The sequence below is a fragment of the Vombatus ursinus genome, unplaced genomic scaffold, assembly GCF_900497805.2.
Source record: "Vombatus ursinus unplaced genomic scaffold, bare-nosed wombat genome assembly UNPS02014811.1, whole genome shotgun sequence".
Taxonomy (NCBI): Eukaryota; Metazoa; Chordata; class Mammalia; order Diprotodontia; family Vombatidae; genus Vombatus; species Vombatus ursinus.
Window position 1 is genome coordinate 3,284,092 of NW_020954589.1, and position 25,783 is coordinate 3,309,874.

Here is a 25,783-nt window from a genome sequence, read left to right on the forward strand (position 1 = left end):
AAAGTTGCCTTTCTCAGTTCTTTATCTTCACTCCAAATAGAACAGAACAGGAGTTTCTGGATCATGTGAACAGAATGAAAGCCCAGGCCAGCAATAAGAAGGAAGTGCTGAATATGGAGCCTTGTCAGTGTGGGGCCATCCTGGAATTAGTTCTTTCACCTCTGATACAACATTGTATAATAATTGAAGATAATACCAGTGCTTTCTACTACTTGCTAGAGGCTGCAGCTGCTTCTTTGTACATGTCAGACAATTATATGGTGAGAAAATTCTGCCTTCTTCCTACTAAATGTTCCTATGTTCCTTCCTCCTCCTAAATGTCAGGGAAGTTTTATGTCCCTTGGCTTTGGGAAATTTGAATGAAATTTCTTTTTGTTTTTTAAATTTCCAAGGGGGAGATGAAGAGAAAAAGATGGAAGTGAGAGAGAGACAAGGTGGAAAAGGACTTAGGAACAAACCTAAATTAGAGAGGCTAGTGAATAATTAGTAGGAGCGAGTGTAACGTATTAAGTAAGGCTATCCCAAAAGTTAGCTCTTCCTTTAGGACTTGATAGAATAAATGTGTGGAGTATAGACCAAAGACTCTACTCTTAACTCTAAACTAAACCTAGTTTTAATTTTAATTCTAATTTTTAACATTTACCATATTTTACTTTAACCATGAACCTAGTAATCCCAATTTTATTCTCTTGTCCTGATCTCATCTTCCTGACTTAAAGGCATTTTTTTACTTGAAGAAAGCAACCAGCCTGCTGGGACAGTCCTCAGCATTCTCATTCTTAAAGAAACCTAAGCTGAAAATCAGTCAATTTGAGGAAGCTACTTTTTGCAGTCTTCGGGCAGAGGTGAGAGACGAGGAGAATTCTCTGAGGCTTTGATTGTTCTCTGAGAAATTGTCATTATTTCTATGAAGTCTACTTGTATTAGGTACTATCTCTAGATGTATCAACCTCTGAAGCATCTTTACTTTAATTCTTATATATTGTCAGCTCATAGTTACACGGGACTGTTGTGTTACATTGTGTGTTAGTTCCAATATGACTTTTCGTAGCCACTCAGTCCATTTCTAGGTTATATTCTTCCACTTGTCATTTGGGGAACACAATTTATTTTTAGGTTAGCCTTATAAAATCTAATGAGGATAAGTAAATCTAACATAGGCAGTGTATTTGAAAACTAATGGGAAATTTGAATTGTCCACTGTTGGCTTATTTGTGGTCCTGTTCCCTTCAATTACTATGAAGAATAAAGAGGCCTTTAGAGCATGATTTTGTCTGTTTTCAGACAGTTATTATGTAGTCTTCCCCTGATTATTCTGTAGTCAAATTAACTTTGCAGCTTTCTTAGGAGATCTGGGTGACCTTATGGAGCATCTGTTTTTGAGAGAACCTAAAATAACCTTCCCCACTTTTCAGTTGTTTCATCCACCAACATTGCCCCCTCAGTTCTCTCCTACCCCCACCATTTCCATCATGTCCATCCTCTTTGTTGTTATCTCTGAAAGTGACAACCACTAGAAAGGTGAGTACAGAACTTGATGATGACTCCAAATCTCTTCCAGGTATCCTGGAGGCACATAAACTATTTTTCATCCAGTCACCATCTAAATGACCACTTGTCTTGGCCCTGGATAGTGTATTCTAGTCTAAACTTCAGTCTGTACCCTATTGCTAAATGCATAGGAGAGGGGAATGTAGAGAACTTTGTTGGGTTTCTCTTTCTCATACTTGCTTTGCCCCCTTTGCTTATGGATACACTTGGAGCCTGGTCATGAGTGTCATTCTTGTCCTAGACCTCACCTCCAGCTTTCCATTGGTCCTAATCATATACCTAGTTAAAAAAAAATTCATTGCGATTCACTGAACCCAGACTTCGTGTGCTATATTCTTTCCATGCCCCTATTATGTCTTCTGTTTTCCAGGTGTGTTTCAACATGGGACAGATCACTTTGGCCAAGAAGCTAGCTCGGCAAGGTCTCCAACTGCTGAAAAGGAACTTTCCCCGAACTTGGCTTGGGGTGATCTTCCAGTCCTTCCTTGAAAAGTACCGGCATTCTGCCTCCCAGAGGCAGGCCCCTCTAAATCACAGCACCAAGTGAGATCCTGGGGCCCAATATCCCTAATTTCCTCTGGAGCCGTGAGGCATTTCCAGCATTTCAGGGCTTTGAGCATTTCTAGGATTGGAAAAGTGCCAGCTTTGAACCTGCTCACCCAAGTGATTATGCTCCTTCTTCCTCCAGCTAGTTCACTATTGTAATAAAAAAAAAAAAGCTCATTTTCCCTTAGTAGAGTATGGAGTTACACCATCTTCAGATATGTTCACTGAGTTTTGGGGGTAAAGGATACTATTAAATTGTAACTCCATTAATTAATGAACATCTAGACCCAAATGTGAATGAAAAATACATTTAACCAAAATAGTAGCAATTCAAAGATTATGCCTTTTTAAAAAACTTTCTCTTTGAATACTCTGCTTGTCAGGAGGGTTAATTTAAAATTGAGTGGAGGAGTGGGAGCAGTGGGAAGCCTGGGTCTCTTCCAGGTTTGTTGGTTCTGGAGATCGCCACTTGCTGAGTAGACTTACATTTCTTCTGGTGGAGGGTGTGCCAACCACCCCCACCCCCACCCCCCAACAGTGAGAAAAAGTTGGCAGTCCTGCAGCAGCGAGTGCGCTGCCTTTCCTTGCTTTGGCGGCTCTACAGCTTAGAGACCACAACCGGCAGCCGCAGGTTTTCCTGGCTCGCTGCCCTTATGCAGATGAACTCAGCTGAAGAGTTTGTGAGCCAGACTCAGGTGGGTCCCTCCTTCAGCCTTCATGGAGGCTTACTGAATTGAGGAGCTGTAGAGGGAGGCCCCAGGTGAGGTGATTCCCCAAAGGCCCCTGGTTTCTGCATATCTCCTCGATGTCCTCAGCTCGCTTTAGTATAGCTTTAGTGTGTGTGTGTGTGTGTGTGTGTGTGTGTGTGTGTGTGTGTGTGTGTGTGTGTGTGTCTGTGTGTTGGGCTTCTGCTTAAACCCGGACAGCAACAAAAAGTGACATACTGAATTTGCCCTTTTTTTCTTTTAAGTTCATATGAGTGTGTGGCACCTAGGAATGGTCAGGGGCAGTGTCTTCTAGGATCAGCTGGATGAGCCTAGAAACTTGGTGGTTTCAAGGAGCCAGGCAATACCTTGGAGAAATAATCTGTATATAGACTTATATTATGCTGAAGGGATTGGAAGTGCTGAGAGTAACCTCTTCATCTCTTTACAAACTATAGGACATAACAGGAAAAAACAATTAATAACACAAATAGCAGTAATCAAGTTCAGACTATAATGGAGCAGTGCTCTGTTTAATTCATTCAGTTTTTGTTGCAATGCAGTGTGCTGAGTGCTGAAGCTTATTATGAAGGGTAAAAGAGTAGTGAGTCAGGTGGGTTTAAATAACGCAGTCTCATTAGAGAAGGTAGGATTTGACAAATTTTGAAGCAAAACATCAGCAATCAGTGAAGAGTAATTGAGGAAAATGGCCTGTTTAAAGACATAGAAGTGAGAAAGAGCAAATTGTGAATGGGGTAGAAGGCAAAACTGCTTGGCTGGAGTGATAACTTGAGAAATCACAGACAGATGCACTTGGAGTGATGAAGGGCAGGGTGGCAGAGATGCCTTGAATTCCAGGCAAGCAAAAGGGAACTGCTTTTGCTGTTTTCCTCACAACATTCTTGTGAGGTACCAGTTTCACAAATGAAGAAACTGAAGTCACTTGCCCATAGTCAATTAGCTAGTAAAGGTGAAGCAGAATTCAAACCCAGGCTTTCTAACTCCAAATTTCACGTGTTCTTTTCACTATGATAATTCATATTTACATAATGTTGCTTTACTCACAATACTCCTGTGAGATAAGCAGAACAAATATTAGTATGACTTTGTTACATATGAGGAAACTGGGACTCATAAAGGTTAAGTGACTCGTTTGTGGTTACACAGCTAATTGTTGGAAATGGGCTTTAAATAAGGTCTCCTTGCTGTGCCACGTCATGACAGCTTCTACGAGCAAGAAGACTGGTGTTCTGAGGGTGAGAGCACTTTACCCCTTCGTTTATTATCCTCAGATTATCTCAGCCTATGTGGACTTCTCCCAATTCTCCCAGAGCATGGGCTACAAGGAGGAGTGGCTGCACTATGAACTGATTGCCATCCAGAGGAGTAGCCAGTGCACTGTTTCCAGAGAGGGCCTACTGCTCACAGCTCAGCTCATGCAGGCTCTGGCCTATAGCAAGCTTTGCCTTGGCCATCTTGACCTGTCCATCCACCTGGGTATTGATGCTTGGGATTGTTTTGAAGGGATCTTAGAGGACCAAGGGTCAGACAGAATTAGGCTCCATTCTGTGTTTTCTAATCCTCTGCAGGTTATCAAGCTCATGCAATGTGCAAACAACTTAGGAGACCAGCCCTGGAGTATCTGGTCCTCTCAGTTCTCTTCAAATCTGCATTTCTGAAAAACAAGTATTAAGACTATTTCACATTCTTATATTAATTATCTCAGGAGGGTAGGTTCTCCCTAAGAAGTAATCCCTGACCTCTCAAAGGTAGCTGTGAGGAGATGAAGTTTCTCAGCCACTCTAGGAGGCTTCATAGTATGTAGAGTGAGACCCGGTTAGGGCTGCCCCAGGTCACTCAGCACAGCCTGTTTGTGAGTAAGTTACATAGTTTTTTTTGGTTGTACTGTATTTTGTTTTTTCTTAGAGGAGATAGGAAATTGCAAAGCCTCTGAAAATACAGTGATTTGGCATTAGGTTTTTACTTAAAAACTTTTTTTGTGGGGTGTGGAATGGGAACCATAGTGTCTGACATTGGATTCACATAGCCCTGCGTAGAGGAGTAGAAGATTTGATTTCTGAGGCATGTTCAGATGTCCTTCTAGTCTGATATCTGCCCCTTTCCTACCCTATTCCCACATCCCAAGTGGTTTCAATATCTGTATCTTCAACAGGTATGGCCTGTGTGTCCGTGTGCTGGAAAGTCAGTGGGAGCTCATTGCTCAGAGTGACAGTGTCCTTGGCTTAGCCTGCTTCTACTCTTCCTGTTTAGACTTACTGCTCTACGGGGAAGGTGAGTGTCACCCTGGGGTCTGTGGTAAATATGGGAGGCATCAGGCTTCTGGCTAGGCTCTGGATATAAAACACGAGGGAGGTCCCAGACCTTCTTCTCAAGCTTAATATAGCTTTCTGGACTCTAAGACTTAAAAGTGTAAGAGTCTTTTTTTTTTTAAACACATTGTTCTTCAGTAATACATACCATTTCCTTGAATGTTCATGATTCTTTTTCCCACTGCCTTCCACATCATCTACTTCAGAGGGCTTAAATTCCTTATGTCTCCACAGGGTTGCTTTGTCGGCCCTTTGGTGAGTGCCTGCGTTTCATCCAACAGTATGAGCACAGCTGTATCCTGTCTTCTCAGAGCAATGTCATGTTGGGTGTCCATTCTTCCCTGGCAATGTGGTAGTATGGGGCAACAGAACCGCAATCAGAGCTAGAATGGGAGGTAGAAGGAACTCCTAAAGAGAGTCGGTCATCCCAAGCGTCTAGACAGGACTGCCCTTAGCCCAGAGGTGGGGAACCTACAGCCTCCAGACCACATGTGGCCTTCTAAGTCCTTGGGTACAGCCTTTTGACTGAGTCCAAATTTTACAGAACCAATTCTTTTGTTAAGAGGATTTGTTCTGTGAAGTTTGGATTCAGACAAAGAGCCACACTTGAGAACCTGAAGGGCCAAGTGGGGCCTCAAGGTCGCAGGTTTCCCACCCCTGCCCTAGCCCATTGAAGAAAGAGAAGGTCTTCTCCTATGTGCTGTGGTGTGAAGGACTATCCTTTGGAGGCTTCCAAAACTCAATAAGAAAATGAATTAATTTTGTAAATATTCACTAGAAGAGTTCTCACACATTTAACATGCCATTAGCATGAGAGTAGCACAGAGAAAGCAGTAGTGGTATAGTAGGTGATATTAGTAATTAAAATTTAGGGTTGGGAATGTAAAAGGGAGAAATGAATGTCCTAGTCACCCCACACCACCCCTCTTTGTATTTTAAGCTTTCCATGTATGAAAAGCTTTTGCCAGTCTCTTCAGCTCCAGCGGTTTTGGTTGTACCAGGAAAATATGAGTAAACCATGTGGTGGCTAAAAGTTGTCTTAGAAGAGTCAGGACACGTTCAGTGTTTTATCTGAGAGCTGTGGAGGAAGGCATAGGAAAAGCTGACAGTAGCATTCTCTCCCTAGGTTTGCTCAGCACCATCAGTGGGACCAGTTTGAGCATAGCTTCTCTAAAGCCCGCTGGCTAGTGGACAGAACAAATGCCTCCCTATTTGGTACCCATGGTTTTGTCCGGTTTTTAGAGTGCCAGGTGATGGCATTACAAAAAGTCACAGAAGATGCATCTAAGCACATTCCAAAGACTCGTATTCAAACACTCAAGGTACCCGCTTTCTACTGTTCACATCTCATTCTTTCTTCCACCAAATCACATCCATCCTTTTCTGCTCACTGGTTCTGTATTCATCCTCCTCTTGCTCTTCTGCTTCTCCAGTAGGTGTTCTTGTTCCTGAACACCTGTTCCTGAGTAGTTCCTGTTCTTATTCTTATCCTTTTTTCTCTCTAAAGCCCCAAACACCTCATATTCCTCCTCCCCAAGGGAGTCTCTGACCAAGTCCACACTTAACCAAGCTTCCCACATCCCTGTCCCTCAAGCTCCAGGCCCATTCTAACTCCAAAATCTAACTTGGTGAGCTGCCCTGATACCTCTAGCACCCTACCCTGGATTTGAGTGTTGTATTAAGTAAATGTTGGGAGCAGGAAAGGGGATGCCTGGTCTTGAAATAATGACCCAATTCTTTTTCTTGTAGTATTTCAAGGAGTTCTTCTCTCGCTGTTCCACCAGCCCTGTGTATCACTCATGGGTCCACAAGCTTAAGGCATCAGTCAGTCTGTCAGGGCGTGAAGGGACAGGAGCGGTGCCCCTGGCCACTGTCTTCAGACTAAACAACACCTGCCTGCCCACTACCCAGGTGAAAGAAGCTTGGCTGGACACGAGCACCCCTAGCCAACAGAGTTTAAGCCTCCATGGTGAGCACCCAGTTCTGGAATCCCTTTTTGGTGGAACTGTTGAACAGTCTTAGTTTTCTACTTGAAAAATAGACAAAGATTGTAGCTGTGAGCTGAGGATAGGCACAAAATTGCTTTTTCCTCCAAAGAGCATTATATTTATCCAATATACCTGAACACAGTCCAGGAAGACAGAGATCTCTTCTACTTTTGACAGCAAAAGACCCATAGTCTACCTCAAGCATTACTCTTACGAATTAGGAAATTTTGGGGGTTAGCAAAATTTCTATGGCATAGTTTGTTTTTTGTCATAGGGAAAATGGAGACTGGCTGTTTGTTGAGTGACAAGGAACAATGAAGTACTAGGGGATGACTTTTTAGTCTCCAGGAAGATAAACTGATAGGTGTGGACTCAAGAAGGAAGAGAAGGGTCAAAAATCTCTATTCTCTTCATGTTTTTGTGTCTTCTATATTATAGAATCTTACACACCACTTTTCTCTGTCTCAGGGCTCTGAGTTTTACATTTGCCAAATGATCTTGATATTCTTTGTGTGCCTACTTTCAGAATTTGGCAAAGTGGATGGTGCCAAGGAAAAGAAGAATAAGCCAAGAGCTCCAGAATATATGTTAAACAAGGATGAGCAGGAAGAGCAACAATGTGTGTTAAAACATACACCTTTATGAAATGATAGTATCCATATTGTTATAGATGACACAAGAAAGTGAGCTGGATTCTGTTTTTTAAACAAATGCCCTGCCGTTCTTATTCTATAGTGTATATATTAGATTTCCCAGTCACTCCTATGTGTTTGTAAAATTTTAATAAAAGCCTGTTTCCAAGATAAAGCATTACTTCTTTTAGCTCCTGATAGATAGCAGTGTAACTGGACAAGAAGCTAGAGCTTTGCTTGGCTGATTTTGAGCCAGACTAACAACACCCTTAAAAATCTCAGATTGGCACCAAATCATAGAAACTTACAGGTGGAGGATACCTGTGAGTTCATCAAGTCTAACTCCTACCCAAATAATACTGTCTAGAACCCACCAACTAGGTGGCTCAAAGGATGGGGTACTGGTCTTGGAGCCAGGAGGACCTGAGTTCAAATCCAACCTCAGACATATACTAGCTGTGTGACCCTAGGCAAGTCACTTCATCTTATTTACCTCAGTTTTTTCATCTGTAAAAGGAGCTGGAGAAGGAAATGGCAAACCACTCCAGTATCTTTGCCAAGAAAACCCCAAATGGGGACACGAAGAGTGGGACATGACTGAAACAACAGTAACCGCTATCATAGGTGGTCATCCAGCCTGCTCAAAGACCTCTAATGATAAAGATTACCTCCCCAAGCATCCTATTTCTAGTTTTAGACAATACATTAAAGCGTAGTTCATTGAACAGAAATATGCTTCCCTCTAAATTCCACTATTTGGCACTAGTTCTCCCCTTTGGAATAAGCCTAATTCAAGTCTTACTTCTTCAGGCTAAGCCCGTTCCTATAATCCGGTAGCATAGTTTGTCACCTCACCATCCTATTTGCTCTCATGTTGAAGTGCTCCACTTTGACAATGTAATTTTTTAAAATATAGTAGTCAGAACTGGATATAGTACTATGTGATCTGATTAGGGTAGAATATTGTATCCAGTTTCCATAGTCTTAACACAGTTTTTTAATGCAGCTTACAGTCAAAGGAGTTCTTTTGGTAGCTATATTGTACTACTAATTCTTACTAAATCTGCAGATAACTAAACTCCCCAAATCATTTTCTTTTCTTGTTTTAAATTTTTAAAGAAATTTTAATGCACATGAACATTTTACTCTACAAATGTCCAAAACAAGAGATTATATATGGAATGGTGAACTTAGTTTTTCAAAGTATATATTAAATTTGTCATGATAGTAACAAAACTTCTTGTCAGCTTTCCCTTCTAAACTTCTTCCTGCTTCTGTATATTTTTAAGTGCTTCGTTGATGCTCATTCCTTTTTCTAGTTTTTTTTATCGTTATCACTGCCTGCAGTTCCTCCTTTTCCCACATAGAAGCTATCTCTTTTAATTAATAAGTATAGTCAAGAAAAACAAAAAAAAATTTAGTTTGTGTCTCTAAATGTATTTCTCTTTCTTCAACTCCAGTCTACCACCTCTCTGCCAATAGGTGGAAAGTGTACTTCATCATTATTCTTCTGAAGAAATGGTTGGTAAACTGATATTGATCAGCATTTTGAAGTTTTTCGAAGTTGTTTTCCTTTACATGATTGTGGTCATATAAGTTCTGATTCTGTTCACTCTCAGTGCATTTTCCCAAGTTTCTTTGAATCTGTCATAGTCTTCATTTCATATGTCATTACATTCATATACCAACATTTGTTCAACCATTCCCTAATTGGTAGGTACCCACTTTGTTTCCAGTTATTTGCTACAACAGTTACTATAAATATTTTTACACTTAATGGGCCTCTTTCCAGTGTCTTTGACCTCTTTGGGGTATGTGTTCAGTTAACAAGTTAGCGAACTAGCCTTTATTAAGTGCCTAATGTGTGCCAGGCACTGTAATAATAAGCACTGGAAATATGAAGAAAGGTAAAATATAGTCCCTGCTAACAGCTTACAGTCTCATGGGGCAGACAGCATGTGAATGGCCATGTGTAATACAAGCAAGATATATGGGGGTCCCAAAAGTCTTAGTGTAGTCTTAAGCTTTAACCACTTAACTGCAGAACCTTTAGTAGCTTCTAGCATCCCAAGGACTGTCTTCAGTGAATAGCATTGAGGAGGAGGAAGTACCAGAAGAATGGATTCTCCTGTATGTCATCCAAGGTCAGATTGGAGCTGGAAACCAAACCATTTGAATCTAAATCGTGAAGGGAAAATAGTTCTTTGAAAAGAAAGCTTAAAAGGTGGTGTAGATTTATATGATTCTCACTCTACCCTTCATTCAAGTTTTGGTGAATATGAACTAAGTCTTAAGCTTTAATAGCTCAAAACTACTCTAAGACTTTTGGGACACCTTTATAAGGGACAAATTAGAGAAAATCTCCAAGGGAAAGCACTAAGATTAAAGAGGACTGAGAAAAGTTTGTAAAAGTGGGACTGCAGCTGAGACTTAAAGGAAGCAGGAGGTGAAGGTGATGAGGAAGAAAATGCCGTGAATGGGAGACAGCCAGTGAAAATGCCCAGAGTTGGGAAATGGAGTGTCTTATGCAAGGCACAGCAAGGAGGCCAGTGTCGCTGGAGCACAGACTGCATGGGGGTTTTCAACAGGCAGTCACAATGTCACAGGATTTATGTGAAAACCAGGTTTATTACAGGAGAAATGAACATGGATATGGAACCCAATGGGTTCACAGTCCTTATAAAAATTTATTATAACAGCAGGACAAAGGGAGGAGGGGATACCAGGAAGGGGCAAGACATGGGAGGGGGAATGGTGCAGCAAAGGTAGGGGAAAAGACACGACCACTCCCCACGGGGAGGAGCACGGTGATGGCAAAAAGCTGCATTCTTTTCCCTTGGGAACTGCTGGACTATGAAGATAGGAGGGTTTGCTCATCTGCAGAGGACCCCTGCTACATAAGCATTATCCCAGTCTGGCACAGACTGGCTGGTGCCCATCTTGCCTTCCAAGGACATGCAGGGAGTCTGGCTTGGGCTACAACCACAAATTATGCGGCTAGGGGAAGCTTCATCCTTGACAAATTCAGGGTCTCCTGCATGCTCTGGGTGCAGTGATTCTGGAAAATACGGCAACTCAAAAAGACAAATTCAGGGGACCCCTTTAACATCCCTTAACAGGGTGAATACTGTATGAGAAGACTGGAAGGGGCTGAATTATGAAGGGTTTTAAAGGTCAAACAGGATTTTGTATTTACTCTGGAGGTAGTAGGGAGTCATGCGAATTTATGAAAAGTTATATAGACATAGACTTGTACTCTAAGAGGAACGCTGATAGCTGAGTAGAGGATAGACTAGAATGGGGAGAGATTTGTGGCAGACAGACCAACCAGCAGGATATTATAATCAAGTATAAGGTAATGAGGGACCTATGCCAGGTAATAGGAGTGTTGGTGGTGCTTTTATGACAAAGGTAAAAATGATAGGACTGATTATATATGGGGAGTAAGAGAGTGAGGAATCCAGGATGACATGTGACTGGGAAGTACCCTTAATAATAATGGTAGAATTCAGAAGAGGGAAAGGTTTGAGAGAAAAGATACCTTTTTTTTTTTTTTTTTGGTGAGGCAATTGGGGTTAAGTGACTTGCCCAAGGTCACACAGCTAGTATGTGTCAAGTGTTTGGTCTGAGGCCGGTTTTGAACTCAGGTCCTCCTGACTTCAGGGCCAGTGCTCTATCCACTGCACCACCTAGCTGCCCCCAAGAAAAGATATCTTATGTAGTTATTTTGAATGTAATTTCTTTTTGCATCTCTTCTGCCTTTGTCAATAATATGCAGAAAAGCTGATTATTTTGACAAGTTTATTTTATACCTTGATACTTTATTGAAGTTATATCAATTTTTTTTAGTTGTTCATCTCTAGGATTCTCCAAGTAAACTATCATTATGTCTGAAAAGTGATAAATTTATATCTTCTTTGACTATACTTATTACCTTAAATTATTTTACTTGACTTATTGCAATAGCTGGCATTTCTAGAACTATACGAAATAAGTGTTGACAGTTTATATCCTTGCTTTATCCCTGATCTTATCAGAAAGGCCTCTAGTATTTCTCCATTCTAGATAATGCTCATTTTTGGCTTTAGATAGATACTATTTGCCATACTAAAGAAAGATCCATTTATTCCTGTTTAATGTTCCTGTTCCTTTTTCAGTGTTTTTAACATAAATGGGTATTACATTTTGTCAAAAAGCCTTTTTTCCTGAATCTATTGCCATCTTCATGTAATTTTAATTATTTTTCTTGCTAATATAGTCTGTTATGGTTATAGAAATTGAACTACCCCTTAGTTCTTGGTATAAATCCATCTTCCTCATAGTGTATAATTTAAAAAAAATGAGTTATGTTGTGGTAGTCTCTTTTCTAGGCTTTTTCCACATAAACTATTTTCAAGCCTTCCTATCTTTTCCTGTTCTGTAACAGGATACACATATACACACAAAACATATATACATACACATGTAGTACATATGTAGAAGTGAATGTATACAAATATATAGACATTATCCTAACATGTGGAAAGTGTAATTCCCTTCTCCCCCCTCCTCCCCTGCACTACTTCAGTCTCTTGGGAGGGGAAGAAGATTAGGTTCATAGTTTAGCTCAGTTCCACGATCAGCTAGTATATATTACCCTCTTTAAATAGGAAAGCAGGTTAGGATAGCATCACTTTTTAAAATGAACTTATCCTGGTGCTTAATGATCACCTCATTTCCAAAGACTCACAAAACTATGGATTCTTTCCTGTTAATAACTTGTTCTAAATTTTACCAGTAATAAAGATTTAGTCTTAGTAGTGTACCATCAACCAGCAAGTAAAGTTTGGATATGGTGAATTGGGTCTTCCTCCCTCTTCTGCTACCTCCATACTCGCCATATCTCCAGGATTCGTGCTAGCACCCAATACTCAGGATTTGATGCTACCATGTTCTCTTCACTGATATTTACCTTTGCATCAATCTTAGACCCAGGAATTCAGCTGACACATCAGGCCGATTAATCTGTGGCCTTCTGAGGATGCTGTCCTCTTTTCGGGTTAAGCCCGTGAATGACTTTAATGGTAGACATTTCAAGTTAATGAGGGGAGATGTTTTGGGTAAGGAGGCCTTTCAGCCCCCTCACCACTGTGTTGTAGATACCTGTTTCTACAAAAAGCTACAAAAAAGTTACCATGATGACAGTCACCAAATCGGTTCCAGAGGGACATAGAAACTTAATATTTGTTGAATGAACAAATAAACAGATGTTCTAACAATATCTTTGAGGATACTATCCAATTCATGTTAATGCAAGGGGATGATCCAGAGTAGCAGATAATCCGGAAGTCATTTCTGTTTGTTTTTGGTGTGTGCCAAGTGGTTTTAGGACAACTATAGATTTACACTCAGTTCTATTGTACTCAGGCTTAGATCAGCAATTTCTTTGCGCACACATCAAAGAAAGAGGTATGTGTGTGTTGGGGAGAGGAAAACGAGAAAGCATATAAGGAGACCAGCATGGGACTGGAAATTTCAGGAGTTCCATGTATGGTCATGTGCCAACAACAAAAACACCTTGATCTTCTCTACCTTCTAAAACCTATTTAGTTTACTAGTACACAAAGAAATCAACGGGGAGCTCATCTTGGGGAAACTTCTAAAACAGGATGGGACATGAAGTGAGACATTTATTCTCCCTAGCCCTCCCCACCCACCATCCCACTGTTTCCCTCTAAGTATCCCCATGGCAAACTTAAGGCTAGGTGTCAGTCAGATTACAGTCTTATCTTTGATGACCCAAGGCTGTTGGGGTAGTAGGCAGATGTCTGTGTCTACTTCTCTCAAGGAGGAAATGCAGCCTATGCTCTGTCAAAGCCCTTCCTGACTGGTGACTTCAGAGGTCCTATCAGAGGAACCTGGAGCATCCTGCCTCTGCCTGTTTTTAAAAACAGTACCACCGAGCATAGAAAGTAACTGGTGCTTTCCATGTACTGAACAAGGCTTTCCCCACTTTGGAGTGGTGGAGACTTCTCTTTCCAAGTGCCTTGCCCCAATAGAATATTAATTCCTTGAAGGCAAGAATTGTTTTGTTTTTTTTTTTATCATTGTATCTCCAGCACTTAGCATAGTGTTTTGCATATAGTAGGTCCTTAATAAATTCTTGTTGGGTTGGACTGATTTGGATTGGGATTCCTGGGCCTATGGGTGGATTATATCCTTAAATGCTTTTATTCTCAGCATTTAGTCTCCTCTCCTGCCACTTAGCACCATAGTTATTTTAAAGTTAGCCATTTTCAGAAGCAAACTCTGGGATGCATCTTAAGAGGCCTCATATCTCAGGATTAGTTCCTACTTCCGCATGACTGTGGCCAGGCTGACCATACCTCCTGCGGAAACCCACCCACCTGCCTCAGCCCCATCTGGTGTTACAGTGACATTTCCTAAGAACGGGCTACCTTGCCTAGGATAAAATTACTTGGTGAATCTTGTCTTTGGTACCCTCCCCTTCTTAGCTTTCTCTGCCCACTCCTGGCACTGTTGCATCCTCCCCTGGCACTCATTCGATATGTCCACTAAAGGGCATTGCTCTCAGTTGTCAACAAATCCTAACTTCTCCATACCCCAAACCCTTCCACAAGGTGTTAATAGGCAGCATGGCATCACCCAGTCTGAGGACCATTTTCATTTTGATAAGGAATTCTAGCAAAGTAAAAAGCCACCCATAACCTAGATCTTTAATAGTGGAATTTCTGGCACCATGACAGTGCCTGAAGATACATGATACATATGATTATATCTATCTATACACATATACACACACACATACATATATATACACCTTAACATACATAGCTACATAAGCATATATTATATACATGTGTGTATGTGTGTATATATATATATACACATATATGTGTATATATGTATGTATGTATACAGCTAGGTGACACAGTAGATAGAGTGCTGGGCCTGGAGTCAGGAAGATTCATCTTCCTGAGTTCAAATCTGGCCTTAGACACTAGCTGTGTGACCCTGGGTAAGTCATTTAATCTTGTTTGCCTCAATTCCTCGTCTGTAAAATGAGCTGGAAAAGTGGAAAACCACTCCACTATCTTTGCCAGGAGAACACAGATGAGATCACAAAGGGTCGGGCATGACAGAAAATAACTGAACAGAATATAGATGTAGATATATAGAGAGAGACACATGAGGACATTGAGACCCTAGCTGACAGCCTCCGACTCTTAAGGGGGCTCTGACCGAGAGGAGCTATCTTTGTAGTAATCACTGTGTTTACGCACTGAGTCATCTCCCCTCTCTTCTGTGTTTGCCCCTACAGGTGCACATGTACACACACAGACATACACATACACATGCATGCATGCATGCACACACAAAACAGAAAATAGAGCAAGAAATTTAAGAAAGACTTTTTTCACAGGACTCTGGGGAGGAGTACCAATAGCCCTGTCCCTTAGTCCAATTGAAAGAGCATTTGATCCAACTCTCCCCTCCCTACCAGCTTCAAGTACCCTATCCAGGCTGTTTATTGAGGCCAGTTACGGTTTGAATTTATAGCTGAGTGGTAAGATTGTAGAGGCACCAGAATGGTGCAGGGTAGTTCAATGGAAGGAATTTTAAACTTGGGATGAGGAGACTTGAGTTTGATTCCCAGCACAGAAACTAGGTAGTAATGCTACTCAGAGTAAGTCACTTGATTAGGAATCAAACTCAGGTCTCGAGTCAAAGTTCTGAGCTTCTCCCAGCTTCAGTTTCTTCATCTAATAATAGGAAATTTTTGTGTTACCTACTTTGCAGGGATGTTGTGAGGAAAGAATTTTTAGAATCAAAGCACAATAGACATGCAAGTTTTCATCATCATCATCATCATTGCTGTGGGTCAACAGTCATCTCTAGGCCTGAATTTTCCTATTTCTGAAATAAGAGGAATGGAATAGATGATTAACAAAAATTTATTAAGCCTCTACTATATGCCAGGCATTGTGCTAGGACCTGGGAGTACAAATACATGGCCTCCCCTCAAGGAGCTTACATTCTAACGGGGAGGCAAGATCTCTAAAGTCTAAATATTCTTAGGTTCTACGATATGAGATGGACAGAGCCAGACCACAGGAATGATACCCCTATGTACATACTTTCGTGGTAGAGTCAGGGTAGGTAATGAATTAGATTGGTGGGTTCTGGAGGTCAGTTTGCTCCTGAGCAGGTTGAGTGGGGGCCTCTCCACCCTCGGCCCCTGCGGGGAAGACGACGGTCGCATATGTCACAGGCTTAGAGCTGAAATGGACCTGGGGTTCCGATTTAGTTGGGGGAGGTGGAGGTGGTGGCTTTCCTGTTGGGGGACCTAAAGGCGGGTTGGTGTAGGTAGTGTCATCTAAGGAGGGTGGGGTCTCCAGTTTGACATAAGGCATACTTGATGGCTCTTCAGCAGATGTCCTGCTATCCTGCAATGGAAGTAGAAAAATCATGCAGTCTTTCACCTATCCCACAAGAGGGAGCGAAAGGGGATGCCATGACTGATCAGTCTTGAAAATACAGCCAGGAGTACCTCTTGTCCCTCTTGATCAATCAAATCACACATTACCCCTTCCAAATCTTGGGAAATAGAGAGGATGTAGTCTTTTTTTGTTTGGGGGGGCAGGCAAGGTGCATAAGGGCTGCCTCTGGGTAGAAGTGAACAGGAGCAGAGCAAGTAACAGTCATTGCCCAGGCCTGTGCAATCGGGTGAATCTCAGGTCCCTTCTTCACCCTCCTGGCTCCTGGTTTCACTCGGTAATAGGGCCATAGGGAGAAGTAGTGCTGTGGCCACAGAGGGGCCTCTTACCAAGGCTGATGCTTCATTGCTTTGGGATCGCCCACAAATGTCCAGCTTGCACCCTGGCAGGACAGATGATAACATGTTTTTCTCTTGGCCCTGGACCATTAACCCTTCAGATCTACTTACCCCACATAAACTCCTTCCCCAAGCCTGTACCATTGACTACCCCCAATCTTCTTTTTCCCAGCCCCTCCCCAGTTTTCTTCAGATCCACTCACCCTTCTCCTTCAACCCTCTTACAGCCCCTCTTCCACCCCCCACCTATACCCCTACAACTTTCCCTACTTCACTTGCTGGCCCACCCTCAGCCCTATCACCACCCTCTCCCAAATCCCCCCCCCCAACCAAGTCATGTACATTGTAGGGTTGAGGACATAAAGAAAAAGCCCAGTTCGGCAGCTTTCTGATGTGATGGAGGGGAGCAATGGCCTACCCAGAGGCCTGGTCTGTATTTGTCTGGGGAAGATAACTAATGAATGCTACAATGGTAAAGTCAGAATGAAATAGAGAAATGGGGCAGTCACTTACCCATCCTTCCAACGATCACAGCCAGTACCACAGCAGCCACAAGTAGCAGGCTCAGGAGGAGCACAGAACCCCAGACCAAGGGAATGCTGAAGGACAAGAATGTGGTGAGCTCAGCCTTTGAGCCTAAAGAGGGAAGAGATGGGCTTGGGGAAGTTCTCTAGGACTGTAGGGGAGTCTTCAGAGGGCTCTTAGTGGTAGCTTAGAACTCAACAAAGAAATGGGTAAGAAGGAAGACTGTGCCTTGGGTTGTTCTCAGGATCTCCAGGCTGCTTCTACTTTACAGCCCCTGTGTTCTTTGCAGTCCAATGACATTGGCCTCTTCTCTTTCTCAAACAAGAAGCTCCATCTCCTGACTCCTGACATTTTCTCTGCCTGTCCCCTATGCCTGGAATGTTCTTCTCACCTTCCCTAGTTTTTTTCAAGTCCCACCTAAAATCCCACCTTCTATAGGAAGCCTTTCCTCACCCCCCTTTAATTCTAGTGTCTTCTTTCTGTTGATTATCTCCAGTTTATTCTGTATGTAGCATTTTTGTACATAGTCATTTGCATGTTGTGTTCCCTGTTAGACTCCTTGAGAACAAGGACAATCTTATGCCTTTTTTTTTATTCCCAGCACTTAGCTCAGAGCCTGGCACATAGTAGGTGCTTTATCAATGTTTCTTGACAGAATTATTAACTTCATCTTCACTTCCCTGTATTAATTAGTCAACTGGGAGAAAGGACGTCTGCCTCAGTCTGGTCCACCAGATTTAGCCCTGAGGAGAGAACAATGTCTCTTTTTTGGTTTTATTTGGTCCTTAGGGGACAAGGGACATAGTCATTGGATGACTCAGCCCTTCCACACCTTCTACCACCCCTGTGTTTTAGCAAACTTTGCTGCCTGGGCACCAGCTCAGTTCTAGTATTGGATCAGATATCAGATCTACTATCAGATCCAGATAGTCTGAACATTTTTTAGCTAGACACCTAAAATTTAACTTGTCCAAAACTGAACTCAGTATTTTTCTACTCACCAAGCCACCACTGAATTCAAGGTTCACCCCCCCCACCTTTTGTTTAGACTATTATAATCAGTGGTTTGCTGGTAAATATTTAACAGTTAGCTCTCAAGAAAGAAAAATAGTTGCAAAAAGCAAGACTTTTAATTTTAATTTGCATTATAACATTTTCTCCGTCACTTTCTTAAGTCTAGACAACCAACAAAACAATAAATCACCCCATGATTTGTAGCATTTGCTGATTTCTGACGCGCAGATGCTCACACTGGAAATGTAATCATTGGTTCTCTCTACAGCCCATATGCGCTGGCTCCAGCATACCTCTGATTGTGACAGCTCCCTGCTTCACATCTCTTAGCACGACACATCACCCCACATACAGCTGCTAAAGTGAGTTTTTCTTAGGAGCAGATCTAACCATATCACTCCCCTACTCAATCCCAGTGATTCACTAACTCTTGGTTCCATGATAAAACATATACTTCTCTTTTAAAGCTTGTCACAACCTGGCCCCCACCTAGCTTTCCAACCTCATTATATATTACTTATTCTATATTACTAGAGTAGGTAGCTAAGTGGTATAGTGAGAGAAGCAAGAAGACCTGAGTTCAAATCCAGCCTCAGACAATTACTAACAATTCTCTGAGGAAGTCATTTAACCTCTGCATGCCTCAGTTTCCTCTTCAGTAAAATGGGGATAATAATGGCACCTACCTCACAGTGTTGTTGTGAGCAAATGTGGTTATACTTGTAAAGTACCTGGCACATAGTAGGAAGTTATTATTATTATTATTATTATGCTAGTTCATTATTATTACTATTATAAATTACTTCCCTTTCCATACTTTGCTGTTCAGCCCAATTGACTTTATCTGTTTGTCACACCCATTACTCCATCCCTCCTCTCTCTGTACCTTTCTTTATAGGCTGTCTCCTATGCCTGGAATGCACTCCTTCTTTACCTTTGCCTTACAGACTCCCTCCGTTCAGGATGTGCTTAACCATCACCTTCTATAGGAAGCCTTTCTTGATCTCCCTCCCCCACCCTCAATCCCTGCCCCTGGTTAGTGCACTGTCTCCTCAACTACCTTATATTTAACTATCTTGTATTAATTCTGTCCATACTTATGTATATATGTAATAGGATAGAATAGAATCTACCCTCCAATAGAATGTAAGCTCCTTGAGGGTAGGGCTAGTCTCATTCTCTGTCTTTGCATCCCCAGCATCTAGCCTGGCACACAATAGTCAATGTAATAAATGATTGTTAATTGATTTGATTGATCTAGTACCTCCAGTCTTCTCGGTTGGGCTCCACGGGGCTGAAGCTTGGGCTGACTGCAGGATGTTCCACGGGAGCAAAAGTCAAAGTTTCTCCCAAATAGTCTTCCTTGTCCTCCTTATCCTGCCTTGACTCTGAAGCGACATACAACGCCCCCCCCCCCCGCCAAAAAAAGAGGAACTCGGTTAGCTAGTTAGAAACATTCATTGAGTACATGTAGGACCATACAACCTGAACAATGGTGGCGAGATGGGGAGGTAGTAAATGGGAACATGGGGAATTCAGAATTGAGGAGGTAGTAGGGTTTAAGGCTGGAAGGTACAGAGCTATAAACAAGCAAGTTTTGTGCCTGAGGTGAGATGTAGGAAACATTTTCAAAATGTCTTTTTAAGACAAGTAGTTAGGAAGAGATGCTGGTATTTAAGCCTCCATAGGCTGCTGGGGATACCTACCTCAGACTACTGTGGAGGACAGGATAGGGATGGGGGTGATGGGCAGAGTTGAGCTATGGTGAAGCTGAAACTCAAAATCTTCTGTGTTCCTATTTTAACCCATTCTGTTAACTAAATGCTAAGCTCAGTTGATTGTGTGTTACTGGTAGACTGCAAAATGATGTCTAAGTATTCTAAATTATCATACCCTAGGAAAAATCTCCAGTTGCCCTACCCCAGGTATGACTATGAGAAAATGGAGAAGATGGTAAGGACAGAGGTGGGCAGGTGGAAAGATGGTAAATCCAGATTTGGGGAAGCTGGAACAGCAGGTGGGGATAGCTTGAGCAGGGCTGTATTATCCATAGATGTGTCTGATGAAAACAAAAAACCTATGAAAAAAATATTACCGTTTACATTTTTGTTGAATAAAAACTGCACACAAGGTCTATTACTGAATATAACAAAGCTCTTTTATTGAGTGTGTGTGTGTGTGTATGTTTGTGTAGGAGGGAGAGAAGAGGTGGTCCAGACCTGTGATTTCAGTGGGGTCCTAAATTCCTAATAAGGAAATTCCTCCTACCCATACAGATCAGCAAATATTCTGTAACTTATGGACTTAGAGGCAACTCTGTGTTGATACACATAAATGTATATATACATGAATGTATGCATATACTCATATATATAGTATATAAATATGCACATATGTATATGTGTATATATATTTATATGTATATGTATATATATTTTATATATGTATATACACACATATACACACACACATACATATCTGTATAGCTCTCTATACCTACATTAGTAAAACCAGTTGTCTGACTGGGAATTCTCTTTATCGAAATACTCATAAGTCTGGACACTTACACCAATACATGCACACACATTCCTTAGACAAAACATAGATTTAAACTTTGTGTCAGACTTGCAATTTCTTGGTGTAGGAAACTCTTGGTCAGGAAATCCCTTCCACCAATAGAGATCTGCAGCTGCCTGCAACTTAACAGCCTTAAAAAGTTACCTGGGACACAGAGGTAAGTGACTTTCCCAGGGTTACACAGTCAGGATGTGTCCAAGGTGGAACTTGACCATAGTTCTTTTAACTCTGAGACTAGTTCTCTGTTCACTATGTCATGCTAACTCTGTGTGTGTGTGTGTGTGTGTGTGTGTGTATGTATGTGGATAGATAGAAATATATAGACATACAGGTACATCTGTACATATATCTATGTGTCTCTATATATGTATATACGTATATACACACATCAAGGAGAGATACGATACCCAAAGGATTTAAAAATACATCAATCAAAGGTCAGCTCCATCTCTCCTCCACATATAGGAAGTTAATTGAGGCTACCCTGTGTTGCTCTTCCTCATTTCTCCCATCCCTCCATTCCCCTGCACCATAGAGGTTGGATACATTATGTTATTGTTGGTGCAGTAAGAAAAGTATTGGATTAGGAGTCAGAGCAAACTCCTTTGCCGCTTACTTCTGCCTCAGTTTCCTTATTTGTAAAATAAGGAGTTGTACTTCAGGCTCTATGATTCTCACCCATAGTCTTGCTATCTCTTTCCATAGTCAAAAAAGAAACTGTGAGCTCTGGCAGGGGAGGGGAGCAGTGTCCTGAGCAGACTGAGGCACCAAACTGTAGAATATTAAGGAAGAGGGATGGATATGGCAAGAATGGAAATGAGGTAAGTTTATGCCAATGAAATAATTGTACAATAAGAGAAGCCTAGAATGCTCAAACTGTCAGAAACCTTAGACATCACCTCCACCTAACTTCTTTATTTTACAGATGAAAAAACCAAGACTCAGAGAAAAGGAAATGCTTTGCTCTCCTGGTCATGTTTATTTTAGTAGCAGCTAGATGGCTCAATGGATAGAGTGCTGGGCCTAGAGTAGGAAGACCTGAATTCAAATCTGGCCTCAGATACTTAATAGTTGTGTGACCCTGGGCAAGTCACTTAACTATGTTTGGCTTAGTCCACTGGAGAAGAAAATGGCAAAACACTCTAGTATCCTTGTGTAGAAAACCCCAGGGACAGTATAGTCGATGAAGTCATGAAGAGTTGGACACAACTGAACAACACATTTGTTTTATTTCTAAGACATTTTAAAAAATACGAGAACCCTCCCCATTCCCATGGCATAAATTCTAGATATCTCTGTGACTAAATACCATGTACCAAGTTCTACAAAGAGCTGCCTACTTTCTCTCCAAACTTCCTCTTCAACAATATCTCAGCTCTTAGAATAATAGATTTAGAGCTGTAAGATACCTCAGAGGCTGAGTGCTAGCTGAATCCCTTCGTTTTATATGTGAGGAAACTGAGGTTAGGGTGGTTAAGGTGACAAGATTTCAATCCAGGTCCTCTGACACTCAAACCATTGCCATTTTCAGCATACCACACTGTCTTTTTAGGGTGCTAGCCTTAACTGGGTGCTAATAATCTGAATATTTCTCTCTTCCCTTTTAGCAAAGAAGGCTCAACAGCAAAGAAGACTTGAAAAACCTAGAAAAACATTAATATAAGTGGAAGTCATTCTGACTTTTTTTTTCCCCTTCTAATCCTAAAGTTTCCAGAAACCTGTTTCTTGATCTCCACCTTTAGGGCTCCTGCACCCATAATCCCAGCTCTGTCCCCCAGGATCCCAAATTCCATTCATCTCCAATCCTATGAAACATACCACATTTGTCTCCACTCTACACTGCCCCCTGCTCCTGAGAATGGAGCCTGAGAAACAGCAGCCTAACCTCCAGACCCCACCCACCTAGTTCTTGACCCACCTTGATTCCACCATAAAAATATATGTGTGATTTCAATATTTCCTGACTACAGGAGGAACACTTCTTTGTTGTTGTTCACTTGTTTCAGTTGTGTCTGACTTTTCATGACCCCATTTAGGGTTTTCTTGGTAGAGATACTGGAGTGGTTTGCCATTTCCTTCTCCAGATCATTTTACAGATGATAAGACTGAGGCAAACAGAGTTAAGTGACTTTTCCAGGTTACATAGCTAGTAAGTGTCTGAGGCTGGATTTGAACTCAGGTCCTTCTGACTCCAGGTATGGTACTCTATCCACTGTGCCACCTAGCTGCCCCAATGCCAATTTACTGAAAATCATTTAAGGATTTACCAATTCAGTATTTTTTCAGCTTCTGAATTCATCACGACTTGTGTATACACATAGTTCCTATACACATACACATAAATTCATTTCTAAAAGATGTAACTGTACATTTTAAACAAAAAAAAAAACGATTAAAACTAGTATCTCAAATTTGGTCCTAGAGATGAGTTGAGAAAATTCATATTCCTCCTTCCTCTTCAGAGGTGAGTAACTATAGGTGTGGAGTATTGAATATACGGTCAGACATGGCTAATGTGGGTTGATTTTACAGAATTGTGCTATTTATCTTTATTTCCTTTTTCATAAGAAATTGCTCCCTGGCTAGCAGATGGGATAGAAGTATATTTAGAGGTGAGGGAGATGTAGAAACAAAAGATATCAATAAAATGAGGTCCAATCTTTATCCCTTAATATCAATAAAAATGAGAGGACCTATGGTTTCATTGGAATAGGGAACTTCCTCTACCAATGCAGGGAGAGGAATTTAATTCCTTAACCTCTATTTATCTCAGTTTCTTCAACTATAAAATGGATATAATAACTGCACCTAACTCTCTGAGTTGTTGTGAAGATCATCTGGGATTATATTTGTAAAACACTTTGCACAGTGCCTGGCCCATGGTAGTCACTACATAAATGTTTGTTCCTTCCCCTTATAGTTTTAGAAAGGTGACTAGAACAAATAGAAATGGGGACCATTAATCCATACATAAGGATTCCTTTGGGCAGCATATTGACTTCATTTTGAAATTCAATATTATCTATTTTTTTTACTGTATTTTTATTTATTTTCTTAAATACTTCCCAATTATGTTTTGAAATGGTTTGGGTGGCATTCCTGCAGCCAACATGTTTGACATCTCTGGCCTAGAGCACTGAGAGATTTGACTTGCCCAAGGTCATTCAGTCAGCAACTCCCAGAGGTAAGACTTGAACTTAGTTTTTCCTGACTTCAAGGACAGTTCTCTGTCAACTACACTAAGCCACCTAAGAATTTTTTAAAAAATAAACTAGGGTCTCAGTTAGAAAGGCCCTTGGAGGTCATCAAATCCAACCCTACATCTCTTTTTTTGCACATAAGGAAACTGGAGCCTTAAAAATAAAATAATTTCAAAGTCACATAAGCAGTAAATGGCAGAGTAAGGATTTAAACCCAAGTCATCTAACTCCAGATAGGTGCTCAATATACTACATGCTTTTTAAAAATAATTACTTAATTTAAAAAGAAAAGTCATCCTATGTTGAAAATATTGACTGAATAGAAGAAGGATGTGAAGGGGGCAGGGTGGGGAGGAAAGCTCATTCTCTTGTGTTCAGATGACTGGGAACCCAGCTAGAAGTCAGGAATGGAAGGGCCATCATCAGGAGATAGACAAGTTATCTTGGCCTCACCACCCAGAGTGACTTCCTCCCCCTGGAGAGACAGGAAAGGTTATTATCGTCTTCTTCCCATGGCTTGCCATTGGGAGGCACCCTCGGAGAAGGACTTTGCTGGTATCCAAGAGTCCTGGTTACTGAGCTAAAGGTTTCCACATGACACTCACCTGGAGGGGATACTTTCAGAATGAACATGGCCAGGGTCCGGAGCCCTGTGGTTGTCTCCACCATGCAGCCGTATTCACCAGCATCCTCCAGCTGCACCTCATCCATCACCACTTCGAGTACGCCCTCACCCAGGTCGGTGAGGTGGACCCTTTCACTGCCTGGGGTTCTCCTGTCCACAACTGAGGTGACAAGGGGTTGGCATTCTGTGGACAAGAATCGACACCACACCTTCCGGGCCCGAGCATCCTCTTCGTCATAGTGGCACAGCAGGGAGATTGAATCACCGGCAATGGTTTGCAGTATTTCGGGAGCACCTTTGACAATGCAACCTGGAGAAGAAAGAAGCCATAGCATGGCAGGTGGTGCACCTTGCATGAGTAGCTGGTACCTACAGGCATGACAGTAATAGGGGAATACAAGGCTGGTCTCTCCTTCCTTTCTGACTTAAGGATATTGGATGGACCTTAAAGATATCTAAGGCAAGAGTTATGTGTGTGTGATCCTTTTTTAAAATAGTTTTTTTAAATGCATAAAATAAAATATGCAGTATTGCAAAAGAAAACAATTATATTAAATGAAGAAAATTTTTTTTCCATCCAACTTCGTGGTCCCCCTGATATCTGCTTCATAGACCCCAGGTTAAGAACCCCTGATCTAAGGGGACAAAAGGGAGGAGAGGACTGTCTAGGGCATCAGTGCCAAGCAGCCCCATGGGGGTGTCTGAGTGCTCAGGACCCCTTCACCAGCCCTCTTCAGACCTTACCTGTCATACCCAGGAGAAAAAGCAAGAGTAGGGTGAAACCCATAGTGGGATAAGCCAGAGGTTCCGCCGTCCAGGGAGCAGACTGAGCTCAGAGACTCAGTCCAGAGAATGATAGAGGGCCTTCCCAGATGCAGGAAATGCTTTCTCAGGGCACAGTCACATGGGTCTCCTAGTGACCAAAGTAGTGGCAGCTCGGTAGAAGAAGACAAAGAGGGGGAAGAGGCAGGAGGCTGATAGGCACTTCCATTGAGTTGAAGTGGCAGGAGCGGAGAAGGTGCCATATTGAATCAATTTGCCAACTCTCATCAATTCTACCTCCACAACATTTCTGAGACTGTACTAGTTCAGGCCTTCATCACCTTCCACCCGGACTATTGCATTAGCCTCCAGCTGGTCTCTCTGTTTCTAGTATCTCCAATTCATTCTATCACATTGGTATTCCTAAAGCACAAGTCTGACCATGTTGCTGCCCTACTCAAGAAGCCCCAGTGGCTCCCTATTGTTTCTAGGA

The 25,783-nt window shown here is 41.7% G+C and overlaps 2 protein-coding genes across 3 annotated transcripts in view; one reads left to right on the forward strand and one right to left on the reverse strand.

The window, feature by feature from the left end:
- Positions 1-8,126, forward strand: part of LOC114053589 (adenylate cyclase type 10-like) — a 46,572-nt gene extending 38,446 nt beyond the window's left edge. The window contains 11 exon segments of the mRNA XM_027876682.1: positions 41-260; positions 720-845; positions 1,922-2,094; positions 2,600-2,792; positions 4,094-4,298; positions 4,391-4,487; positions 4,975-5,093; positions 5,366-5,483; positions 6,258-6,453; positions 6,881-7,100; positions 7,646-8,126. Coding sequence (XP_027732483.1) covers positions 41-260; positions 720-845; positions 1,922-2,094; positions 2,600-2,792; positions 4,094-4,298; positions 4,391-4,487; positions 4,975-5,093; positions 5,366-5,483; positions 6,258-6,453; positions 6,881-7,100; positions 7,646-7,764 — 1,786 coding nt within the window. The 3' untranslated portion in view covers positions 7,765-8,126.
- A 7,456-nt stretch (positions 8,127-15,582) lies between these two features.
- On the reverse strand, positions 15,583-25,386 carry LOC114053517 (trem-like transcript 1 protein). 2 transcript variants are annotated; one of them, XM_027876633.1, is made up of 7 exons: positions 25,273-25,386; positions 24,509-24,838; positions 19,391-19,514; positions 18,813-18,857; positions 17,101-17,186; positions 16,579-16,631; positions 15,583-16,198 (listed from the first exon to the last, which is right to left on the reverse strand). In XM_027876633.1, the coding sequence occupies exons 1-7, from the start codon at positions 25,313-25,315 to the stop codon at positions 15,920-15,922; spliced, it is 960 nt and encodes a 319-aa protein (XP_027732434.1). In that variant the 5' UTR covers positions 25,316-25,386; the 3' UTR covers positions 15,583-15,919. The 2 variants fall into 2 exon arrangements, with proteins under 2 accessions (XP_027732434.1, XP_027732435.1); XM_027876634.1 differs by lacking the exon at positions 18,813-18,857 and having other exon boundaries at positions 15,585-16,198.
- Between the last annotated feature and the right edge of the window lie 397 nt (positions 25,387-25,783).

Coding starts and splice junctions, on each gene's coding strand:
- LOC114053517 (XM_027876633.1), bottom strand. CDS start 25,315: ATGGGTTTCACCCTACTCTTGCTTTTTCTCCTGGGTATGACAG. Junction 16,632..17,100: donor TGTGATCGTTGGAAGGATGG/GTAAGTGACTGC, acceptor CTGTCCTGCCAG/GGTGCAAGCTGGACATTTGT. Junction 16,199..16,578: donor GCAATGAAGCATCAGCCTTG/GTAAGAGGCCCC, acceptor CTTCCATTGCAG/GATAGCAGGACATCTGCTGA.